Source organism: Podarcis pityusensis (assembly GCF_964106645.2).
Source record: "Podarcis pityusensis genome assembly, chromosome: 6".
Lineage (NCBI taxonomy): Eukaryota > Metazoa > Chordata > Lepidosauria > Squamata > Lacertidae > Podarcis > Podarcis pityusensis.
Genome location: NC_138030.1, coordinates 12,991,880 through 13,014,505, shown reverse-complemented (window position 1 = coordinate 13,014,505; position 22,626 = coordinate 12,991,880). Strand labels below are relative to the sequence as shown.

The following is a 22,626-nucleotide window of genomic DNA, read 5'->3' as shown; positions in this document are numbered from 1 at the left end:
AAGGGAAAAGTTGACAGCAATGCCCCGGATTCATTGAAAAAAATCTGGTAACCTTACCCTTGTAGGCATCTCATAGGCGTCTGGCTGGCCAATTCTGAGAACGGGCCTTTGGCCTGATCCGGCAAAGATCTCGTGTTCACCATATATGCTGAACGTCCACTGGGTTGCAGATTTACTACGCAGCAGGGATTCTCAGATGGTTCCTAGGAAGCCTCCTCCCTCGGAGGGCGGTGGTTGTTGCCAGTGGAGAGCGTGTTGATTTGGAGATTGAGGGTAGCTCTATTTTAAAAGTAGATGGTCTTGCATCTGGAGTCAGAGGTGCAACTGATCACTTCCTCTAGAGGCAGCATCCATTTCACCCCTGTATTAATAAATAAAAAAATTGTCCAGTAGCACCTTAGAGACCAACTAAGTTTGTTCTGGGTATAAGCTTTTGTGAACAAACTTAGTTGGTCTCTAAGGTGCTACTGGACAATATTTTAACTTATTTCAACTGCATCAGACCAACACGGCTACCTACCTGAATCTAGAACCCTGTACAGTATTAACTTTGTGGTGGTCCTAGTGTGATGGATGCAGTGATGTAAAGGACCCGGGGAAAGCCCTCTTTCTCCTGCCACACACATCCCGCAGGCATAGGCAAACTCCAGCCCTCCAGATATTTGGGATTACAATTCCCAACATCCCTAACTAAGAGGACCAGTGGTCGGAGTTTGCCTCTGCCTGATTAAAGGCCTTCACATCTCTAGGGGTTTGCATGTGGTGTGTTGAAATCTGAAACAGCTGAAGGTTTTCTTTTACTACATCATGCTTCTGTTAAAGAGCCATATCTCTGATCCATTTCATAGAATTGGAAGTGACCCCAAGCGAATCTAGTGCAACCCCATGCAATGCAGGAATATGCAGCTGGCCCATGTGGGGATTGAACCTGCGACCTTGGCATTATCAGCACCATACTAACCAACTGAGCTAATGTGTTTTCTGCAGCTTCTGTTCGCATTGTATGTGTTTACTTCAGCAAACACTGGTGTAACAACAGCAGCAAACATGACTGTCACATAAATTGTGGTGGATCTGAGTGATCTGTAGATGGGAGCATGGAGTTTTCCTAAGGCATGCCTTTGTCTATATCAGTGCCCTGTTTGCTATCAAATCTTTACTGTCTCTTTCAGCCCTACCTGTGGGTAAATGTTCAAATGTGTCATTAAAATCTATACAAACAAGCATAATTTAAAAGCCAAGCTGTGTTTTTTTATGAGGCATATGTGGTACAGAATATTGAAACATTTTTTCCAACTCATAAAAGTATTGTACACATTGTTTTTCAGGGTTACACAAGACTTCAGATTCAGAGCCTCAGAAGCAGTCAGTTAGTTGTATCATCACGACACATTCAGTCAACAACATTCAGTTATATTACATAAATCAGAGAAGATCTTTTAAAACAGGACTTGTGAGAGAAAAGATGAAGGAAGTGGGGTCCTGCAGATAATATTGCAGAGTGGAGTGCTTTTGTTGAGGGTTCTCTCCATTCTCCATTTCATTCCCTCTCTGCCCAGTTTCCTTTTTTCTAACAGTCTGCCAGTATTCTGTGCCCAAAGAGCATGCTAAGACGATGTACACACTATGCATTTAAATCACATTACTCTCCACAAAGAATCCTGGGAATTGTAGTTTGTTAAGGCTACTGGGAATTGTCTATGTGAGGGGTAAACGATAATTTCCAGGATTCTTTGGGGAAAGCAGTGTGCTTTAAATGTACTTTGAATGTATGGCGTCTACACAGCCTATATCATCATCATTGGGTATTTTTAGGTTTGCCCTTCTATTTGGGGATTTCCCCTGCTCCCCATTTGGCAATTTATAGGGTGGAGGGGGAGTGCATGTGCCTAAATCTAGCTACAGTAAAACCTTGAATTTCCTCAATGGGCAGCTCCCACTTAAATCCTTGGAACATTGAAAAATAGCTTTGGAACATTGAAAAATAGGCCACATATGTACAATACATTTAAAATTTAAAGCACTGTTATACTGCTATAACAGTCAAGGCTTCCCTTTAAAAATCCTGAGGACTGTAGTTTGTTAAGGTGTTGTTGTTAGGAGACATCTGTTACCCTCACAGAGTGCCTTTCTTTCCAGACACTCTGTTCCATTTCCACTTCCACCCAGATGGATTTTCCCCTCCCTGCTGCCCTAGTCATTCAGCATTTCTTCAACACTGAGTCCTCATTTAGCTGATTGGGACGCTTCTTTCCCCCAATTCATTTTTTATATCCCAATATCTTTTGTATGCCTGCCAACCTCAGGAGTCTGCTGATACCCTGTCTTGTATATGGTTAGTGTGGTTTTGGCTACACTTGCACGAGCACTCAAAGGCTTGACTTGGAATCAGAGGGAATTGTATCCGGCATTGTTTAAAAAAACAGGACAATGATTCCTGAAAACATGGTCTACTGTATTATAGTTTAACTCATTCCTCTGGTTAATTCCAAGTGATTGTGATACTTCAGGAAATAAATAGGGGTTCCATTGTGTTTTTCAAGTTGCAATCCTTTACATGTCTAGTCAGAAGTAAGGCTCACTGGATGCAATAGGTCTTACTCCTGGGTAATTGTGTATAGGATTACAGCCTCAGATTGTACAAGATGAAAAGGAAGCATGAGGTTGAGAACCTTAACATTAACAATAGCCACAAGGAAACCAAACAGTAAGTACCGTAGGTATTGTAATCGCATAAGGTGCCTATATCAAGGCACCTTCATACATTTGTACAAACTGTTGTTTAGGGTTGTCAACCTTTTTAAAGGGATCCTGTGTCTTAAGGTATTGAAATTCAGATGTTGAATTTTTCCCTCCCCTAAGGTCAGGGAAGACACAGGAGCCTTGCCCTAAAAAGTTGGTGGCCCTATTATTAATTCTTCCCCATTTCAGTGTACATTTTGTAGTTCTGAAGTTTTCCTGGAGATGAAACGCTTGAAATAATGTTGTCCTTGTTCAGAAAAAAGGGACATGGAAATAAATAATTATACTACAAATCCCCAAACATCAAGCAAACAATCTGTGGAGCTCTGCATCATAAATATTAGAGAGGGTAAACTGGAGTTGATGGTAAGCTGAGATTATTGCAGCAACTGAAAGTTGTAGACGAAGGACGGCTGGACAAATCCAAAGGGAGATTGGATCGCTGCTGCTCAGCTAAAGATGTGAAGTTTGAAATCTCCAATGATACGGAGGAGGTGCAATAAGGAGTGTCTTGAACAAAAATATTCGAAGTGTCCAGAGATGTTGGAAAGACAAAATCAGAAGCATCTAAGGAACTAGAAGATGATGAATCAGAGGAGTACTGAGATGTTAATGTGTTGATGTTAGTGAGGTCTAATGAACCAGAAGAGGATGAAGAGGAAAGATCAGAAATATCCAGAGAGGGAGAAGAAAATACATAATGGAGATCCGAGTCTGAGAATGTGTGGCTAGAGAGATCCAGGGAGGCTGGTGATGTGGGAAGGTCCAGCGATGCAGAAGAAGAAAAACTGGATAGGTCTACGGAGACTGTAGAGCTCAGACTAGAAAAGTGTGGTGAGTCAGAAGAGGTGAGACTGGAAATGTCCAACGATATTGAAGAGCTTCGACTAGAGCGCTCCCAGGAACCTGAGGATGCAACGCTGGAGAGGTCCAGAGAAATAGATGAGATACTGGAGGAGTCCAGAGGGGGTGAAGAACAGGGACTTGAGAGCTCTGGAGAAGACAAGGAGGCACAAACAGAGAGGCCCAGGGAGGATGAAGCAGTATCGCTTGAGCAATCCCAAGACTCTCTCGAGCTAGGGCTGGAGAGGTCGAGGGAATCTGAAAAGACAATTTTGGATGCAAATTCCAAGGAGGCCAAAGACTCAAGGCCGGATTGGTCCAGGGAGGCAGAACAGACAAAAGCAGACTGATCCAGGGGGGCAGGAGGTCCAATTTACAGAACAAGATAAATCCACAAGATTATTTGGCAGTCCAAAGACATTCAGTGTAGTTTCAGCCTTGTCCTTGTTTGATAACTTTTCTTTAGCTAGGAAAGAATTAAACAAGAACAATTATTTTTTTAAAAAAAATCTTACTATTATTGAAGTGGATACATCCTATTTCTTCTACTGTTTAAACAGGGGGGAAATGGAATTACTACATTACGGTATGATAGAAACATAATAACAAATAAATAAATATACAGTCATACCTCGGGTTACAGACGCTTCAGATTGCGTGTTCTCGGGTTACAGACACACCAAAACCCGGATGTGGTGGAACTGGTTACTTCTGGGTTTCGGCACTCGTGCATGTGCAGAAATGCTAAATTGAGCTTTGTGCATGTGCAGAAGTGCCGAATCGAAATCCGCGCATGTGCAGCACTGCGGGTTGCGAATGTGCCTCCTGCACGGATCACGTTCGCAACCCAAGCGTCCACTGTACATATTTCAAGGAATACTGTAATTTATTAAAATGGTCAAACAGTTGCAGGTTGGGAAATTGAGTAATATTTCTCAATCAGTCTCATATCCAGAGTCTAGAACAGGCATAGGCAAACTCGGCCCTCCAGATGTTTTGGGACTACAACTCCCATCATCCCTAGCTAACAGGACCAGTGGTCAGGGATGATGGGAATTGTAGTCTCAAAACATCTGGAGGGCTGAGTTTGCCTATGCCTGGTCTAGAAGGGCAGTGCTCTGATAAATAAATGTTTTTAAATGTTTTTATTGATCATTTCATTCTTTTATTCTTTTGGTAAACCACTTTTGAGGTCCCCCCCCCAATCAAGTTGTAGAAACGTGTTGTGAACTGCCCTGTGATCTTCGAATGAAGGGTGGTATACAAATTTAATGAATTAATAACAACAACCATCATCCACCCTTTAAAACTGCCTACAAAAAGCACTTTCCACATAAGTTTGCTTTTTGAGGAGGAGCCTTGCTCTCCCCAAACATCTCCCTTGGGTACTGAGGATTCTGGGAGATATTCTATTGCACAGACTCAGCACATGCAAAGTGAAGTACAGTAAATCCTACTGGGCCTCCCATTACCCCATGTGAACTGAGAGAGTGTCGTCTGTTTTAAACACACACAGTATTCCCCTGCAATTATTCATCGCAGGGAAAGATTGGGAGTGGTGGTCAGTCTGTCTTTCAGGGAAGCATATCTTTCTGTAAAGATCTTTAAAGATTCCCCCCACCCCCTTGCAATCAAGTGGTAAATAAATGCTATGAAAAGTAAGAAGCTGCTATTACTAAGCTTCTCATTGAACGAATAACTCCTGATAAAAACTGTTGAGAAACTATAAGCTTCCCAGGAACGAAGAGAAGAGAGTTAATATATTTTACTGCAATAAGGCACAGGATAAACTATCCCATTTTAAAAACCACTTTAAAGGTGGATTTCTTTATCTGTGTGGTTCAGCAGAAAGGTAGGTCTCAGAGGGCAACTTGCGTACTCTAAGGTGACACTTCTTGTCCTAGGATGTCACCGTTGCATTGTCCTGGCACAGCTCGTGCCCAGATGTATTTATAATCGATTTAACATAATCACCATGGACTGAACTCCCACTGAGGTCACTCTTTATACTCAGACAGGTGCCTGCTATCCTTCTGTTGCTGGTTAGAGTTGCCTTCCATCCCTTGATGCCTTGACAACTGTAAGGATTTAGCTTTTGTGTGTTAAAATAGTTTTGCAGTCACGACAGCAAAAGTCAAGCCATATCATATGATGGCAAAAGCTTTGCTATTATTTCTGTTTGAGCATATAACAACAATCCTGGCTGCCAATCAGTTTCCAGGTCCAATTCAAAGTGCTGGTTTTGACCTGTAAAGCCTTCAATGGCTCAGGACTGCAATACCTCAAGGTTCACCTCTCTCCATACAAACCGACCTGGACCTCGCAATCATCATCGGAGGCCCTTCTTCATGTGCCTCCACCGTGAAAAGTCTGGAGGGTGGCAACAGGAGAACAAGCTTTTTCTGCAGTGACTCCCCACTTGTGGAATGCTCTCCCCAGAGAAACTCACCTTAGTACCATTGTCATATGTCTTTAGGCCTCCAGGTATAGGGTGTTATATAAATTCAATAAATAATAATGATAATAGGCACCAGGAAAAGACATTTCTCTGCTCTCAGGACCTTGGCTAATTAACAATCCTTTTAAATTGTGTGTGTTGGGGGTATAGGTTTAATTTTTTTCTTCTTTACTATGTTCCTTTTTTGTTTTTATATTGTAAACTACCCTATGATTCTCAGATGAAGGACGGTATATAAATTTATTAAATAATAATAATTATAACTTATATTTTGGAAGCAATTTAGAATATTAGGTGCCTGCTATTGTTTCATCTAATTGCCTGTAATTTACACACCTTCTCCTCAATATTCTTTAGAGATGTTTAGCATTGGACCCGAGACATTCAGCGTTGCAAAGCATGTGATAGACTGCGGAACTATTTCTCTGACCTCTTGTCAAATGTGGGACAGAGGATAAAAGATAAAAGGAACACAATACAAAAAAAGCACTTAAACTGTACACTGTGATGTTGCATTTATCGTAAGTGATGCATGCCAGTGAATTTTTTAATCCGTTTCTAGAAAACACAATCCAGTAAAAGTCAAAAGGCATTTAAGACCCCATTAACTTAAGTGGAAGAGATTTATGAATGGATCATGGCTCTAATACCGACAGCAACCTGAAAGAGTACAAGTGGCAAACCATCTTTGCAAGGGCTTTTCCTTCCTGGTGAGAAATAACCTTGGAACGGCTGTTGGAAAGTAGCCACCTTGCTCACGTGCTTAGTAAGATAGACGAGCGAGCATCGCCCACCAAACGCATCACTTATTATATACATACTACACTAGCTGGTAAATAATTACAGTAATCAGACACATCACCAAATCTCAGATCTAACAAGGTGAATATTCCATTGGCTCTTTTCATCCAATTGTCTCAAAGCAGCACATCTGCACAGCTATCTGCTGAAAAATTGCATGCTGTGAAGAAGCATGGGATGCAACTGCAGCCATTAATACAAAGCATATATCGAGGTTTAAGAATAGTACATACCTTGGATAGCTGTGGATTTGCTTGCTTTCCCCTCTAAGGCAAGCCATATTCAGCTGGGCTGCTAAAGCTCTTCTGTACTTCTTCCCACTTAATGACCCTAATCTTTCCGCAGCTCCTGGAGTGGAAATTGTTGCATGCTGATTTAAATACAGGTCATCGCCTAGCAAATCTCTAAAGGCTTCAGGACAGCACTCAGCATGGAGCAGTGGTAGAATACTCATTGAAATCAGCTGGAATAAGCACTCTGGCATCTTCTGTTACACAGAGCAATACTTTTGAGGCTTAAATACATGTAAAATGCAGTTCATAAACGGCCTGCAAACCTTATGAACTCAGCTTCCCAATGCCAGGCTGTCATTCTGCCAGACCAGGATGTTAGTTCTCCACAGAAGCATTAAATTGGGGCAGGCAGTACTGCAAATTAGGACACCGACAGCAGTGGAAGCTTGTATTATTTATTAATTATCATCATCATTTAGTATTACTATTAAGAACATTTGTACACCACTCTTTGCAGAGTGGCTTACATAATTAAAACAAGACAATCCTTGCCTGCAGGTTTACGATCTAGAAGGCATGACTCAAAAGGAGTGGAGGGAAGAGGGGAAAATGCAAACCCAGCAACCAATTTGAGCTGGAAACAGTTCAGGGTCCCCCTTGCAGTGCTTACTTAGTAGGTAAAGGCAGGTGGCTCTGTCATTTCTGCTGGCATAGACTGAACAGGATGTATTGTATACATTTCAGAAAATCACTAGAGCCTTGAAGCATTGGAAGTTGATTGCACTTGTTTGGAGCTTACAGCAGAAAATAAATTGCCAAGTATTGCTAGGAACCACCTGCTTGGGAGAAGTCTCGGATAACTGCCTCTCTTTCCCCATCCAATAATGCATTATTGCTCCTCGCTCTACAGCTAAGTGGATTCCTCTCTTCATCACCTGGTCCTATGTTTTCCATCCCAGCCTGTGACATCTTAATCTTTTCTTCCTGCTCCCACTTTACCTTTTAAAATTAACTGTGTATCTAGGAATGTTGTAGGGCAAGTAGAGTCCCTAATACAGAGATGATTGGGTGTTGCTCTCATCGTCTTTCGACATCAGCTTTTATTTGGAAGTCATTGTAATGAGGACATCGAATTACTTGATGGAACCCCTTACTCTCAAGTAGGACTGCAAATTGTTGGCCTGGATGCAGAGTCCTGAAGTCACCAGTCAGCCAACACCAGAGGTAATATCATGAGGCTGTGGTCAGCAGTGCTCGTGTTGGAGCAGAGGTGGAGAACCTGTGCCCCCCCCAAGACGTTGCTGGACTCGAAATCTCATCAGCCTTAGCCAATATGGCCAATGGTTACAGACGATAGGAATCATAGCATAAGAACATCTCAAGGGCCACCACCCCCATCTGTGTGCTAGAGCAAAAGCTTCGTCAGCAATGAATGACAACTCTCTCCTATCACTTTCCATCCGCCATTAGACTGGCCGAGCTTAGCATGGTGCCCTCATTTTTGCAGGTGTGCAAATTTTCTTTTTAAAATAGAAGCCACAAGGGCTTTGATCCAGATCAGGACCATGACACGGGTGAAAGTTCTCTTCTCCCCACCCCCCCCACCTGCAATGAAACTTATGCTAAAGCTATTAGCATAAAGAGAGAATTACCTGTTATCTCTGAGCAACCATCCATGAATTTTCTATTGTATCCAGGTTAACAGGAAGCACAGAAGATGCTTGTGTGGCTGCCAATTCTCCATACAGTCTTGCCCCCTGCCCATTTCCCCCTTCTGTTTCTTTCCAAATTAACCCCTGCCTTACAGAGCATACCTATGTGGCTGCCCCACTGCCATAACATAACATTTTCCTCATGAGACAAGAAGACTGGGACAGGAATTACAGTGATGACTGGTTGCTGATTGCTCTAATGAAATGTACACTTTGGTAAATTTTAAGAAGGTAGCTTCTGTTGATTTCGGAAATCACAAGGCATGTAAGAGAAACTAATCTGAGCACAGCTGCAACTCTGACACCATCCTCTTTGCTGCTGTGCTTTTTTCTTCCCTAAAATGAAAAAGTAGCATGCAAGAAAGAGGGGATGATCTGCACATAAACATTTTCCAAGGGCTGAAGAAGGTTGGGGATGACTTTTTAAGAAGAATATTGCATACGCTCAGCATATACTTCAGTAGAAAGAGCATGTTATACCAAAGTTTAGGAACATCTGCTCTAGACAGTAAAGTTTGCACAGGCTTTTGCAGGCCTAACACCTAAGAATTCTAATCTCCATTCCCAAAATTCCTCTCAAATTATGAAAACGATCATAGCAAATTAAAGATAAAATATACAGGCTTTGAAATAATTACTCAATATTTAAATGCTGTGACTTTTTTTATCACAACAGTTACTATGCACCAAAATTAAAACACAGTTTTGAATATCAAACATTGACAACGTTTTAATTAAGTTAAGAACATTCTCAAATATATAAAAAAACTGATGCTTTTACAAATGCAATAAAGAAAAAGTACAAAAATATTTAAAATTTAAATATGCAAGTAAACATTTGTAACCTTAGGCATATTCACAGGTTTTCTTCCTTCCGCTTTCCCCCATTCGAAGATTCAAGGATACATTTCTATCTAAATAAGCACTCAAAACTAGTGCTAGTTCTGTATTACTGACATATGCTCATATGGCATAGAAAATTGCATGCACAAGCACACTTCTGTAACTGTTCTCAATATATAAATGAGATCTACAGAATTAGAGATTGCAAAATGAACTTGCAACCCATTAGTTATGCCAATTACTACTTGGTGTAGTATCTTCAGGGAGATAATAGGCTTCTACCTCTTCAGTCCTTCATATGAAAGGTACCTTATACAGAAATTTTAATGGGCCCTCCTCTACAACAGCATTACTCTGTTTCCACTGCTATTTTTATTTCACACAATATCCATGTTATAAAGCCTTCTGTTTGGGTTTTGTATTCCATTCTCAACTTTCACCTCTAGAAATATTCCTCTGTGAAGAACAGGAAGAATATTGCAATCTCACCATTATTTTAGATATGGAATTAAAGAATACTGACAAGATTAAGCAACCTGTCACATTTTGTTCCTTATAGGAGACAGAAGCACAAATTACTATTTAAGAAATGTTAATAGTCCATGATGTCCTGCTGAGCAAGCATATAAATCATTATGCAATTCATTTAACAATGTTACAGTACACTTGAAATGGAACAAATACTTCTATCTCAGAGTTTACATATTTATATTACTTCCAGTTTCTTGAAGCTGCAAAACCAAAGAATGAGCATATAACAAAATTACATTTTGCAACTGTTACAGTACCTTTTTGAAGTCGATCTACAAAACTAAAATAGTGGATTTCTGAACAAATTTACCCCCTTAGTTATATATCATGCAGCTTCTGCCAAACTCATAATTTGCCTAGTACAAATCTTTAGCTGGTTAATCCTTCAAAATTATGAAGCATTTCTTAAACAGAGCAAAGCTTTAAGGTAAGGGAACAAATGCTATGTACCACACTTTTCATGTTAGCAAATTGTAACACTCATGACAGCAGCATACAAAGCAGCATTTTAATATAAACAATCATATTTCAAGTAATAACCAATGTTCTGCCAACTACCCAAGCTACTGTGCCCAGGATAATTCATCTTAATTTGGGTCCCAAAAGTAACAGAGTCTAGGAAAACCTGAATTCTATCAAAGATGGGGTTAACAATAGATTAACCTTCCAGTTTGTTCTATTGGAGGCCTATTATAGGTTGTAACTTTAAGATACTTCCTGTGTTTGCAGGAATTGAAAGTTCAGATTATTTCAGCTGAAAGTAATACAGTTGAATGGAACTGAGTCCTGCCTATTACCTTCATGTATGAACGTATGCAACTTCTCTCCAGGTTTTTAATTGAAAAATCTAATCTACAGGTCTTCTTTCTTTTCAACAGATAGAAGAATAAATATTTCCATCTTGAAGGAAGTTTACAACAGCTTGCTTCATATGTTCAGGCCTGATATAGACAAATATAGCTATATTTTATTTCTCCATAAAGGCTGCGGCTGCCATAGAAGACCTCATGTTTCCTCTTGCTGAAGAAGTGAATTCCTCTATTTCGGCATTCAGTTTGTTGATCACCCATTCTAGAGCTTCACGTCCCTGAGAACACACACATCTTGATTAAAAATGTTCTAATTTCCTATCTAGTCAAGAAATGGAGGAGACATGCAATATATCTAGCCTGCATTGCAAAAATGTATGTAACATAAATGAAGTAATAAAATACAAGCAGAGCAATTTTATTCTAACCTAAAGTTAATTGTCTGGCATAATACTTAATGATTTAGTGCCAGCTAGGCCTTGTAATAAACACACCACACATGGTTTAAGGATTGCCTGCTCTAATATTAGACAGCAGCTGTATTCCGTGCCTTTCCACCTAGAGAATAGGGCCTTTTCCGTGGAAGCTACCAGACTTTGGAACACTCTTCCTGGATGCATTAATCAGGTGCAATTTAAGTTTTAGATGCAATTTCAAGAGACTTTCCTGTTTGTAGAGGATTTTTTGGTTGTATTTATCACAAGTCAGGCAGATCAGGTCAAGGCAGAGTTAATATTGTCTTCCTGCAGTTTCCAATGGCTTTTGGATTCATTCCCTGAGCAGAACTCACTTAGGCTACATAGTAAATGGTTTTTGAAAGATGGGGAATTAACTCCTATGTGAGGCAATGAACTAAATACACTAGAGCTCAAAAAGCTCTTTGAATTTGAGTTTTTCACCTCCAGCTAAAGAGCTCTTTAGTCTGCAATTCACCTATATACACTGCAGTTAACTATTTAACTGTTAACTACAACACATTATATATGGGGCTGCCTCTGAAGATTGTTTGGAAACTGTAACTGGGGCAGAATTCAGCAGCCAGGTTGGGCAAGATGGTTTCAGCACATAATACCAACCCTGGCCCACAGGTAAAGGGACCCCTGACCATTAGGTCCAGTCGTGACCGACTCTGGGGTTGCAATGCTCATCTTGCTTTACTGGCAGAGGGAGCCGGCGTACAGCTTCCGGGTCATGTGGCCAGCATGACTAAGCCACTTCTGGCGAACCAGAGCAGCGCACGGAAACGCCGTTTACCTTCCTGTCGGAGCGGTACCTATTTATCTGCTTGCACTTTGACGTGCTTTCGAACTGCTAGGTTGGCAGGAGCAACGGGAGCTAACCCTGTTGCGGGGATTCGAACCGCCGACTTTCTGATCAGCAAGCCCTAGGCTCTGTGGTTTAACCCACAGTGCCACAGCTAATTGCTGACAATTAGTTTCTGAGCCCAGTTTAAAGTACTGGTTTTGACCTGTAAAGCCTGATTTTTTACTTTTTTTACCAGAGTCCCTGATATGGCTTAGAACATTCATGGATGTATTAGACCCATTGACAACCCAACACTTTAAACTAGCCAATCAACCCACATTTCTCAATCTAGATGCAGCTGGAGCCTTCATGGTCCCCACCGTCTACTGGTTCTATCTCCACATGGTAGTTACAGCCAACTAAGGTAGATTAGTATTATCTCCATTCTGCATTATCAGGGCCTAAGTGATTGGTTCTTTGTCTACAACTATGTTGTACACTTACTGTCAATTTGACCTAGGAATTCTGCAAGTTCACACTCAGCTGCAACAGCACTGCATTGCATGCAAATTCTAAAAGATCTCCATCTCCCTTTTTTACACCTCATAAAAGCTGACTACATACTTTTTTAGCATTAGAAGAGATTGTGTTCTCCATTAGTCCTTCCAGGTAACTGCTGACACTAACCCCTTTCACACAAATCGTTGCTTCTTGGGTCAAAATGGTTCTAAGGAAAAAAAGAATAATGGTTTACCAACTTACTTCTCAATTTTTTGTTACTGCAGTAAAATATTCCAAAATAGCACAGCTGCATCAAAGTATAGTTAGGTGCTCTGCTATTAACTAATCAACTATTTTAAAAAGGAGCAAACAGTTTTATAAGAGCTGGAGCAAACAAAAACAAAGTCGTCATGAGGAGATTAAGCAATAGTTTGCTCTAGAATACTGAAATGCCAATATTCCACAACTGTACACATTAATGGTAAGAGTGGGAATCTGTGGAAGAAATTTAACCAACACTCTTACAGCACCATTTGTCATTTCCTCCTTTCCATGGAATCGAGCAGTTACACACAACCACGGAACCAGATTGCCGTGCACAGCTCTGCAAGTTTTCAAGGTGAGTAATTGTTTGAAGTCAGTTATAGCAATCAAGAGAAAAATGGAAACAAGGAAATGAGAATGAGGCTTACTTAGGCAGAGGCACCTATATCCTTTAACATTCGACAGTAGACAATAATAACAGGAGAACAGTCAAGGGGTGGCACGATAACATAACAGGTTCTTATCCTACCTAAAGAGACATTAATATGCCATTACTGAAAACACCCAGCGCCAGCAATCCTAGCAAATGGGATTACATTCATTACAAGAAACCATGGTAGAAATAAAGCTTGTTTCGGTCATTTTGAATGTCACCTACTCACAATCCTCAGACTATAAATTTAAATGAATGTCTAGTGCAGTGGTTCTCAAAGGCTGTAGCGTACCTCACTGGTGTGGCAGGAGGATGGCAAGTTCGGCAGGAAGATTAAAGGGCAATCACTACTCTATTTTGGGAAAGATTCGTGTTCCTATGTAGCTGCATTGTTTTATACTTTCTGGATGTCCCATGACCGTATTATAAAGTAGTTGTCTTCTATGTTATAAATCACGCATTGTTAGTTGTTTCTTTTTGTTTTCCGATGTATTTCTTATCAATTAAAAAAACAGTGTGGTGCAAGCAAAATTTTATTCTGAAAGTGTGGCCCAAAGAAAAAGGTTTGAGAACCACTGGTCTAGAGCAAGAATGGGGAACCAGATCCTGCCAGTGGGATAAAATGGGAGCTCACTTTTAACATTCTGAACTGTGCAATGGTAGGCACATCTCCACTTGTTCCTTACCTGATATCACATATGATGTTAAGAGTGAAGCAGGTAGGTGTGGCTTGGGGAAAATTGCCTCATGGGCCCATCTGGGGCCTGTGCTGGGCCTAATTAGGCTTGTAGACCATAGATTCCCTACCCATGGTTTAAAGTAAAACTCTGAAGAAATCAATTACTTACTTTTCTGGCTTTTCAGGATGCGGTTTATAGATTAATCTCTCATCTACTGACACCAGATTTGTAAACGAAATCTACAATTTTTTATTGTTAAAATAATTCAGCATTAATACACACATATTGCGAATATACAAGCATACAAACATACATTTCATACAATCCTTAAATATATACAAACATACCTACGTTCAGTCCCACAGATAATTCCTTTTCCCATCACCATCCACCACCCCTCACCCCACCTTTGTGTTAGACTTCCAATCTACTCAATTGCAATTTCTTCCCACTTCTATTTCTTTCTTTCACACACCTTTAACTTAATTTCAAGCTTCTTTTTCTATTACACATTGTTATCCATCTTATTTAGTGTTTCAGTATTTAAAACGGAACTTGTTTATTCTAATAGTTCTGATTTTTCAATATGGTTTTGCAAGTATCCTTTAAACACCTTCCAATCCCTGTCTATCTTCTCTTTTGAGATCCTTCCAATTTCTCCCATTGTTTTGGATATATTGTAGTACTCCAATAATTTGGCAAGCCACTCTATTTTTGTCGGTATAATACCACTTTTCCAATTTTTTGCAATCAATAGCCTTGCGGCTACTGTTGCGTACAAATATAATGTCTTGTCTTTTTCCTTTAGACTTTCTGGTACTATTCCCAATAGAAATCCTTCTGGTGTTTTCCTAAATGAATATCTAAACATTTTTTTCATTTCGTTATATATTGTTTCCCAAAATTGTTTGATGTTTAAACAATTCCACCATATATGTATCATAGTACCTTTTCCAGTGTTGCATCGCCAGCATACATCACTACAATTTTTATTCATTTTTGCTATTCTTTCCAGTGTTAAATACCATCTATGTTGTATTTTAAGGTAATTTTCTTTCAATATATAACACATAGTGAATTTCGTATCTTCTTTCCACAATTTTCCCCATTGTTCAAACAGAATATTTTTCCCAATATCTTGCACCCATTTAATCATGGATGCTTTAACCAATTCATCCTTTGTTTCCCACTCTAAGATCAGATTATACAGTTTAGATATATTTTTTGATTTTTCTTGCATTAAATATTTATCGAATTTTGATATTTCTTTTTCAAATCCTAACTTTTTGTCTTTCTCTAATCTATACTTAACTTGAATATTCAAATTCAAACAAATTCTAGAAAAAAATTAATTTATATAGCAAATCTTCCTGTTATAAAATTCAGTAAGATATGTAAAGGGCTGTGCACTTATGGCATCTGAAGCCACTACAACTGGGGCACAGTATTTTCATGATATTACAACAGTCTTCTCTAAGGTAGACATTACTACATTCCCCCTAACTCACATATAATGCAGTAGGATCTGGAAATAAATCCCTGATGCTAAATGTTGCCAGAGTCACAAAAGACTGTCATATTGACAGTCCACAAAATAAGTACAAGTCACTATAACATGGCACAAAAACATCTGAGGGAAAAGTCGCATTTGTGTGTAGCACTAAGTAGTGTCTTCCTTGTTCATTCAGTTTATGAACAAGAAATGTCAGAACAGCTCCACAAAAGATCTAAGTACGTTTTATATGTTCAAATAAAAGTCTACAAAAAACTTCCCATAAATTTTTGCATGCATGAACTAAAGTGTAAAGATTACAGTTTTATTAATACTTACATTAGTAGAATTGAGCTCTAGTACTTTCTCTACTGGGTCAACTATGGAGTGTTCTTGTACATATGTCCTTGTTCTACATGCACCAATAAGCTAGGAGAGAAACATCAGGCATTATATATTTCAGAACTATTTTCATTACCAACATGAGTACAAGACAGGACAAAAATTAAAGATATCTAGTTAGATCTTGAGATGTATATTCAATAGTTGCCAGTTTAGTGCACATGGCTTGTTCCATTTCATGTGCCTGAATCACGATCTAATTTCTGCTCCTTGTGTTGTTTTTCGCCTTTACCTGAACATTATTGTAATTGTAAAGGTCTTCTCCACTTCTTCCCTTTCCTTATTCGTGACTAGCTGAAAAAGCCTAAGGCTCATGTAGTCCTTTTCTCATAACAGGAAACCATGGGCTTTCTGTTACATCCGAACAGAGCCATTCACTTAAACGCCCCCCACCAACTCAGATATTAAAAGGATTTAACCAGCTGAATTTATTTATTTTAATTAAGTGGGAACACTCAGTCTATCAATCAATGCAAATGAAGTGGATAAGTGCTTCCTGAAATATGCTGACTAGAACATGCTGGAGTGGATGACACAAAGAGGTTCTGACTTCTGTAGGAGGCAGCAGTTTGGAGTGCTATTGGATTGATGGACTCTCACTTTATTAATTCATTAAATATACACACAGATTTATCAAATGCTTCAGCTGCTATTATAAAATGCTAAATGAATGGACAGCACCTTTCAACAAAGCCACCAGTTCCTTCCAGGTCTAAATACAATGTAATTATGGTGTAAATAAACCCAACAGAAATTACTAATTTGCACCCTGAACAGTTCAGGAAAATCCAAATAATGTATTGTGAAAGTGTGAAATGCAAAGCTAACCTGATCCCCAAATACCACTTTCAGAGAAGGTCATTACACTGTATTTTATAAAAACCAAGGTCAAATGCATGTAATTTCAAAGTAAGTCAGATATTTGTCCTGCATCCTGAATGGACACGTACTGATTTTACAATTGATGGCATCCCCCATTCGGTACTGAGCAACCTGTGGCTATGTAACTTTCCATTGGGATCTACATGCCGGTCCAGAACATCTACTCCAACCACACTTGGATTCATGGGATTTGGATATTTCTGCATAGCAGCTGTAGTAACTGTCTCCCAAGGGTGGCTGTCAAATAAAAACAAAAACGAAGATAAGCACTTTTCAGTTAGTTACATAGGAATAAGCTCTGCAGATAGTCTCAGATTTAGCTAAGAACCTGAGCCAAACAATTCACCACATACTATTGTCACTTAATTCTCAAGGAATTCTCTTTCAAGTACTATATAATGTAAACTGTGCAAAAAGCATAATAAAAAATAAGCAAAAATGAAGAGTCTCAAAAGCAGCTTAAAGATCAGGTTGGTCACAAAAGAAAGAAGAGCACTACAAAGCCTAAGACACAACTCCAAAATCATATACATTCAAATTCTGGGAGAATCAAGACAGAGCCCTGAATCCATTTCAACCCCAAATGCTGATTGGATCCTTGGACTTTTATAATGAGCAAAAGAAAACTCAATAAAACCAACACATGGCCAAACCTAGCAACTGCAGCAGTCGGTGAAAAACATGTTTTTCAAACAGCAACTGCTGGAACAGAGCATGGCTAAACATGTGCTGCCTGCACAGAATGAAAGGAAGGCCTTTCACTGCTTGCAGAGAGGGGGAGGCGCCTGATGCAGTTCTTCAGCACCCATTTTCCAGCCTGTATTTCCTTACACCAAGGAGCGGAAGAAACCCTAAGAACACTGCAGGAGAGGACTTGGCCACGGCAGACCCAAGAAGGTGGCAGGCTACCATCAGCATAGAAAATGTGGACAAGAAAATTGCACTAATCCTCAGGACAGTTGCTTAGCCGCAGCCACATGGGAAGAAATATACCAACTATGCACTGCAAAATATGATGTAATGCTTCTTCACTGAATTAAGCATCCAGTGGAGTACCTGTGAAAAACAAGAAGGAGTCCACTTTTCTTCTGCATTCAATTCTTCCTCTTAAAACCCACATCGTTGCAGCTTTTTTTAAAATAAAAAAATTCCCTAACAGATTTTTTTTGGGGGGTGGAGAGAAGAGAAAGACAAGAGTGTAGAGATGGGTGCTGCTGCTACTATACCCTCAAGCCAACCTTGGCAATGGAAAAGGTTGTCAGCAGCGCCTGAATACCGACAATAGATTCCCCCCTTCTTCTTCTTTATGCCCCATTTGAAAGGTTTCCATAGGTGAACAAAACAGAGCTGGGGACAATCAATTCGCTGGGGAAATGGGGGCAAGAGAGGGAGAAGAAGCGCAGGCACTTCTGTGGGGTAGTACGAACCATAACCCCCCCCCCAAAAGATGATCAGACGCCCTCTTCCCCAAGGCAGCTGTTTCGGGGGTGCGTGTGGGATAATTAGGGGGTGGAGGGGGAGCCCCTTAAAGGTCAGCGCGCCCCTGCCCCTCTCCACCCCCTAAGTGAAGTCAAAGCCGCCCGCGCCTTGCCCCAAAGGAGATGCTCCTCGGGTGTCCCCTCAGAGGTCGAGTTCCCGCTGCGCCCGACCCCTCCCCGCTTTAACCCGGCATCTTGCCGCCCGCTACTCACTCGAAGGTGTGCTCAGAGGTCCAGATCTTCATCGCTGCGGCCGGAGGAGGAGGAAGATGGAGGCGTGGGGGGGGGGGGTTGCCTCTCGGCAGCCTCGGTTTCCTTCAGACGCCCCCCGCGCCTCGCGACGCCCTTCCGAGCCGCCCGCCCAGCCTGACTGACGGATCTGAGAAAGGACTGAGGCGGAGGGGGAGGGGGAGGGGACGAAAAGAGCCGGGTGACCGTTCCCCTCCTGCCCTCAAGTGCGCCTGCTCCGCCCGTGAGGGGGAGAGAGTGGGAGGGACTAAGAACCTAGGGAAACGTCTGATAGGGCGGCGTCCTATTCACCGGCTGGGCGACGTCAGAACTGAAGCCATCTTCCTTCGGCTATCTTGAGAGCGAAGCTGGCCTCGGGCGCCGGCGGGGCGCGAGCCGCACTAGCGCGCGTGCGCACCATCCCAACGGTTTCTACGCCCGCGCGCCTGCGCGGTGGGCAAGACCCTCGATGCCCCCCTGCCCCGTTTTGCTGAGGGCCTCAGTGCTGCCTCGGGGCAAGGGGGGGCATGGCACCACCACGATTATGTCTCCAACTGTAGTATTTTATTTTTATTTTATTTATTATTATATTTATAATAGTATTTATTTCATTCAAGGAGCTCAAGGTGGCGTTCTTTCACCGCTTTTCAATCCCCCCCCCCCCGCCACAACAACCACCCTGTGGGGTAGGCTAGGTTGTGCTACTGTGACTGGAGTGAGGTTTTTTAATAAAATTGCAGGTAATGGTGTTTTCCAAGCGGGGAAAAATAAATAGGCCCAGAAGCAAGGGTGGTGCAATATCAGTTTGATGTTGGGTACGAGTGTCTGGCAAATGACCCTGGTTTGAAACGTCAATGACCTTGAGCCAGCAAATTGCTCTCAGCCTGTCCTACCTCGCAGGATTGTTCAGAGGATAAAATGGTCAGGCGCAGGGGAAAACCAAGTATGCTGGATAAAAATGTGCAATGGAGTAGGAGGAACAAGAGCTAGGAGAGCAAGGGACAAATTTTGAATGCACAAGATTTATTTGAATTTGCTTCCAAAAACATAAAGGGAATTCAGGTGTTTTTCACACCATCAGCTGAGGTGGGTGCAAATGAATTCCTGAAGGGACGGTATAATTCATTATCAGTAGGTGGCACCAGAAAGAACCACTTCTTCAAACCATTGGACAAAAGAACCCTTTCGGTGAAGCGGATTTCAGTTTCTGACAAATCTTTTAAAGCCACTGTTGGTGATAAAACCAAAGAACTAGTCAATATTATTCCAGTTCAGTTACTTCTGGGTCGCTACGGAGCACAACCCAAAAATGCTCAACCTGAAGCGTATTCATCCCGAGGTGTGACTGTACATAGTTAGCCCATTCTACAAAAAAAAGTATTATATATGTGTTAGTTGTGGTTTGCGAGCTATGGCTTATCAGACCTACCAGGAATAAAATGGCAAAAAATCACTTTGAATGGTCGGTGACCCTTTTCTGTGGCACTTAATACCATTTTTGTACCTTATTTTGAAAGAGGCCACAATTAGCTTTATTTTGATACCAAAATGAGCCAAATTGGTTGAAAAATAAGTGAAACAGGAGGTTTTTTCTAAACTGATGCAGAAATTGCATTAGCCTAAATCTCGTGAAAAGCGACATTTTAAAAAAATTCTCCTGTGCCCAATTTTGGACCAAAAACATCTTAAAAATAATTTGAGGTTATCCGATAGGTATCTACACATCATTTTTTAAAAAAAGAAAATCTGAGTCGTGAGATCACGGTCGAGTATTAAAATCAGGTGATTTGGCATGGAATAACCCTCTTGTCATCTGAACTGGTGCACAGAAGGTTATGCTACTGTAAAAATATTAGTATTTAAGGTACTATAGCACTCTTGTTTGAACTACAACAGACTAACACAGCTACCAATAACAGGTATGACATTACTATGGCATCTGGAATGTTACTTGAAAGGAGTCTGCTTTGAGGAATGCAAATACTTCTGGGTGGCTTGGACAATAAAAATACCGGTAGGTGGCTGTGGGGAGGAAGAACCAGTTTTTATTTGGAATATTTACAGAAACCAGATTGCAGAGTTATACTGGGCAACAATAAAAAAAATATTTATTGCTCCACACTCTTCCTTGAACAGGACAGCCCTGGAATACTGTAGGCTCATTGCAATATATCAATTAGCTATAAAGGAGATTATTGGAAGAACACAACTTTGCAGCGCCCTAAACAACCACAGGTAAACAGTCCCCTGGAAGCATACTACCAGGCGGTTTGTGGGCAGGTGGTTTTAACCTTACTTTTTAATGCTTACATGTAACCTGCTGCTACAAGTACTGTACAGGAAAATGTGACATTTTCGGAAAATGTCCACAATATGTTTTTACTATTGTAACCCCTATGGAATTACCTGTGGGAAAGGTTTAAGGGTAGTGGGTCAAGAAACCTTCCATTTCTTATTTATCATCTCTTTTTTTTTTTTTTAAAGCAATTTATTGGGTTTTACAATAAAAATAAACATAATAAACAATATAACATTTATCTTAACATATTTTCACATTTTCTTTGGACTTCCTCACATCTCCCGCTCCCACTTTCATCGTTGTAACATTTTGTCAGCAATTTATCATCTTATTTAAATTCTTATATCCCTTCTATATTTCATAATCTTATAATTCTCGGAAGGAGCTAAATTTTCACAGTCTTACTTATTTTCTTAAAAACTTCTAAATTTAGTGGTGCTCAGTTATTTTAATCTAGCATCTTATTTAGCATTCACTCAAATTACAATACTTTTGTAAATAGTTCTTAAATTTCTTCCAGTCCTCCTCAATCCTCTCTTCTCCCAGGTCACGGATTCTGCCGGTCATTTCAGCCAGTTCCATGTAGTCTATCAGTTGTATCTGCCATTCTTCCAGTGTGGGTAAATCTTGAGTTTTCCAATGTTTGGCGAGAAGTATCCTTGCTGCTGTTGTTGCATACATAAAAAATGTCTGGTCCTTCTTTGCCACCCCTTGGCCGACAATACCCAAAAGGAAAGCCTCTGGTTTCTTAGTGAAGGTATATTTAAATACCTTTTTCAATTCATTATAAATCATTTCCCAGAACGCCTTCACTTTAGGGCAAGTCCACCAGAGGTGGAAGAACGTTCCCTCACACTCTTTACATTTCCAACACTTATTATCAGACAGGTGGTAAATTTTAGCAAGTTTGACTGGGGTCATATACCATCTATAAATCATTTTCATTACATTTTCTTTCAGAGCGTTACATGCAGTAAATTTCAATCCATTACTCCACAACCTCTCCCAGTCCTCAAACATGATATTATGCCCAATGTCCTGTGCCCACCTTATCATAGCCGATTTAACCATTTCATCTTGTGTATTCCATTTCAACAGCAAGTTATACATCCTTGAAAGTACCTTAATCTTTGGTTCTAGCAATTCTGTTTCTAATTTCGATTTCTCCACCTGGAACCCTAGTTTCTTATCATTTTTAAAAACTTCTTTAATCTGAGCGTAATGTAACCAATCTCGCACTTTGTCTTTCATTTTCTCCAAACTCTGCAATTTCCAATTGTCTCCATCCTTTTCTAGTATTTCCCAATATTTTGGCCATTTAGCCTCCATATTGGGTCTTTTTCGGGCCTTGGCTTCCAAAGGTGAAAGCCACCTTGGTGTTTTATTTTCCAGCAAGTCTTTATATTTTGTCCAGACATTAAACAATGATTTTCTGACAATATGGTTCTTAAAGGCCTTATTTGCTTTAACCTTGTCATACCATAAATATGCATGCCATCCAAAGGCATTGTTAAACCCTTCCAAATCTAACACATCAGTGTCTTCAAGAAGTAGCCAGTCTTTTAGCCAGCAGAACGCTGCGGCTTCATAATACAACTTTAAGTCTGGCAGGGCGAAGCCCCCTCTTTGTTTTGCATCGGTTAATATCTTAAACTTAATTCTGGGCTTTTTGCCCTGCCAGACAAACTTAGAAATGTCTCTCTGCCACTTCTGAAAGCACTCCGTTTTGTCCAAAACCTGAAGTGTTTGA

At 40.5% G+C, this 22,626-nt stretch overlaps 1 protein-coding gene across 1 annotated transcript; it reads right to left on the bottom strand.

Annotated features, from left to right (window-relative positions):
• Positions 1-9,492: 9,492 nt before the first annotated feature.
• On the bottom strand, positions 9,493-18,930 carry PRELID3B (PRELI domain containing 3B). Its single transcript, XM_081011648.1, has 6 exons — positions 18,563-18,930; positions 16,940-17,108; positions 15,927-16,016; positions 14,264-14,334; positions 12,842-12,944; positions 9,493-11,250 (listed from the first exon to the last, which is right to left on the bottom strand). The coding sequence occupies exons 1-6, from the start codon at positions 18,592-18,594 to the stop codon at positions 11,131-11,133; spliced, it is 585 nt and encodes a 194-aa protein (XP_080867774.1). The 5' UTR covers positions 18,595-18,930; the 3' UTR covers positions 9,493-11,130.
• Between the last annotated feature and the right edge of the window lie 3,696 nt (positions 18,931-22,626).

What these genes read in the sequence shown, in the direction of transcription:
- PRELID3B (XM_081011648.1), bottom strand. Translation starts at nt 18,594, where the DNA reads ATGAAGATCTGGACCTCTGAGCACACCTTCGA. An exon ending in TGCCATCAATTGTAAAATCA is followed by an intron (nt 16,017 to 16,939) that starts GTACGTGTCCAT and finishes TTTCTCTCCTAG; the next exon opens with CTTATTGGTGCATGTAGAAC. An exon ending in TAGAGCTCAATTCTACTAAT is followed by an intron (nt 14,335 to 15,926) that starts GTAAGTATTAAT and finishes AAAAAATTGTAG; the next exon opens with ATTTCGTTTACAAATCTGGT.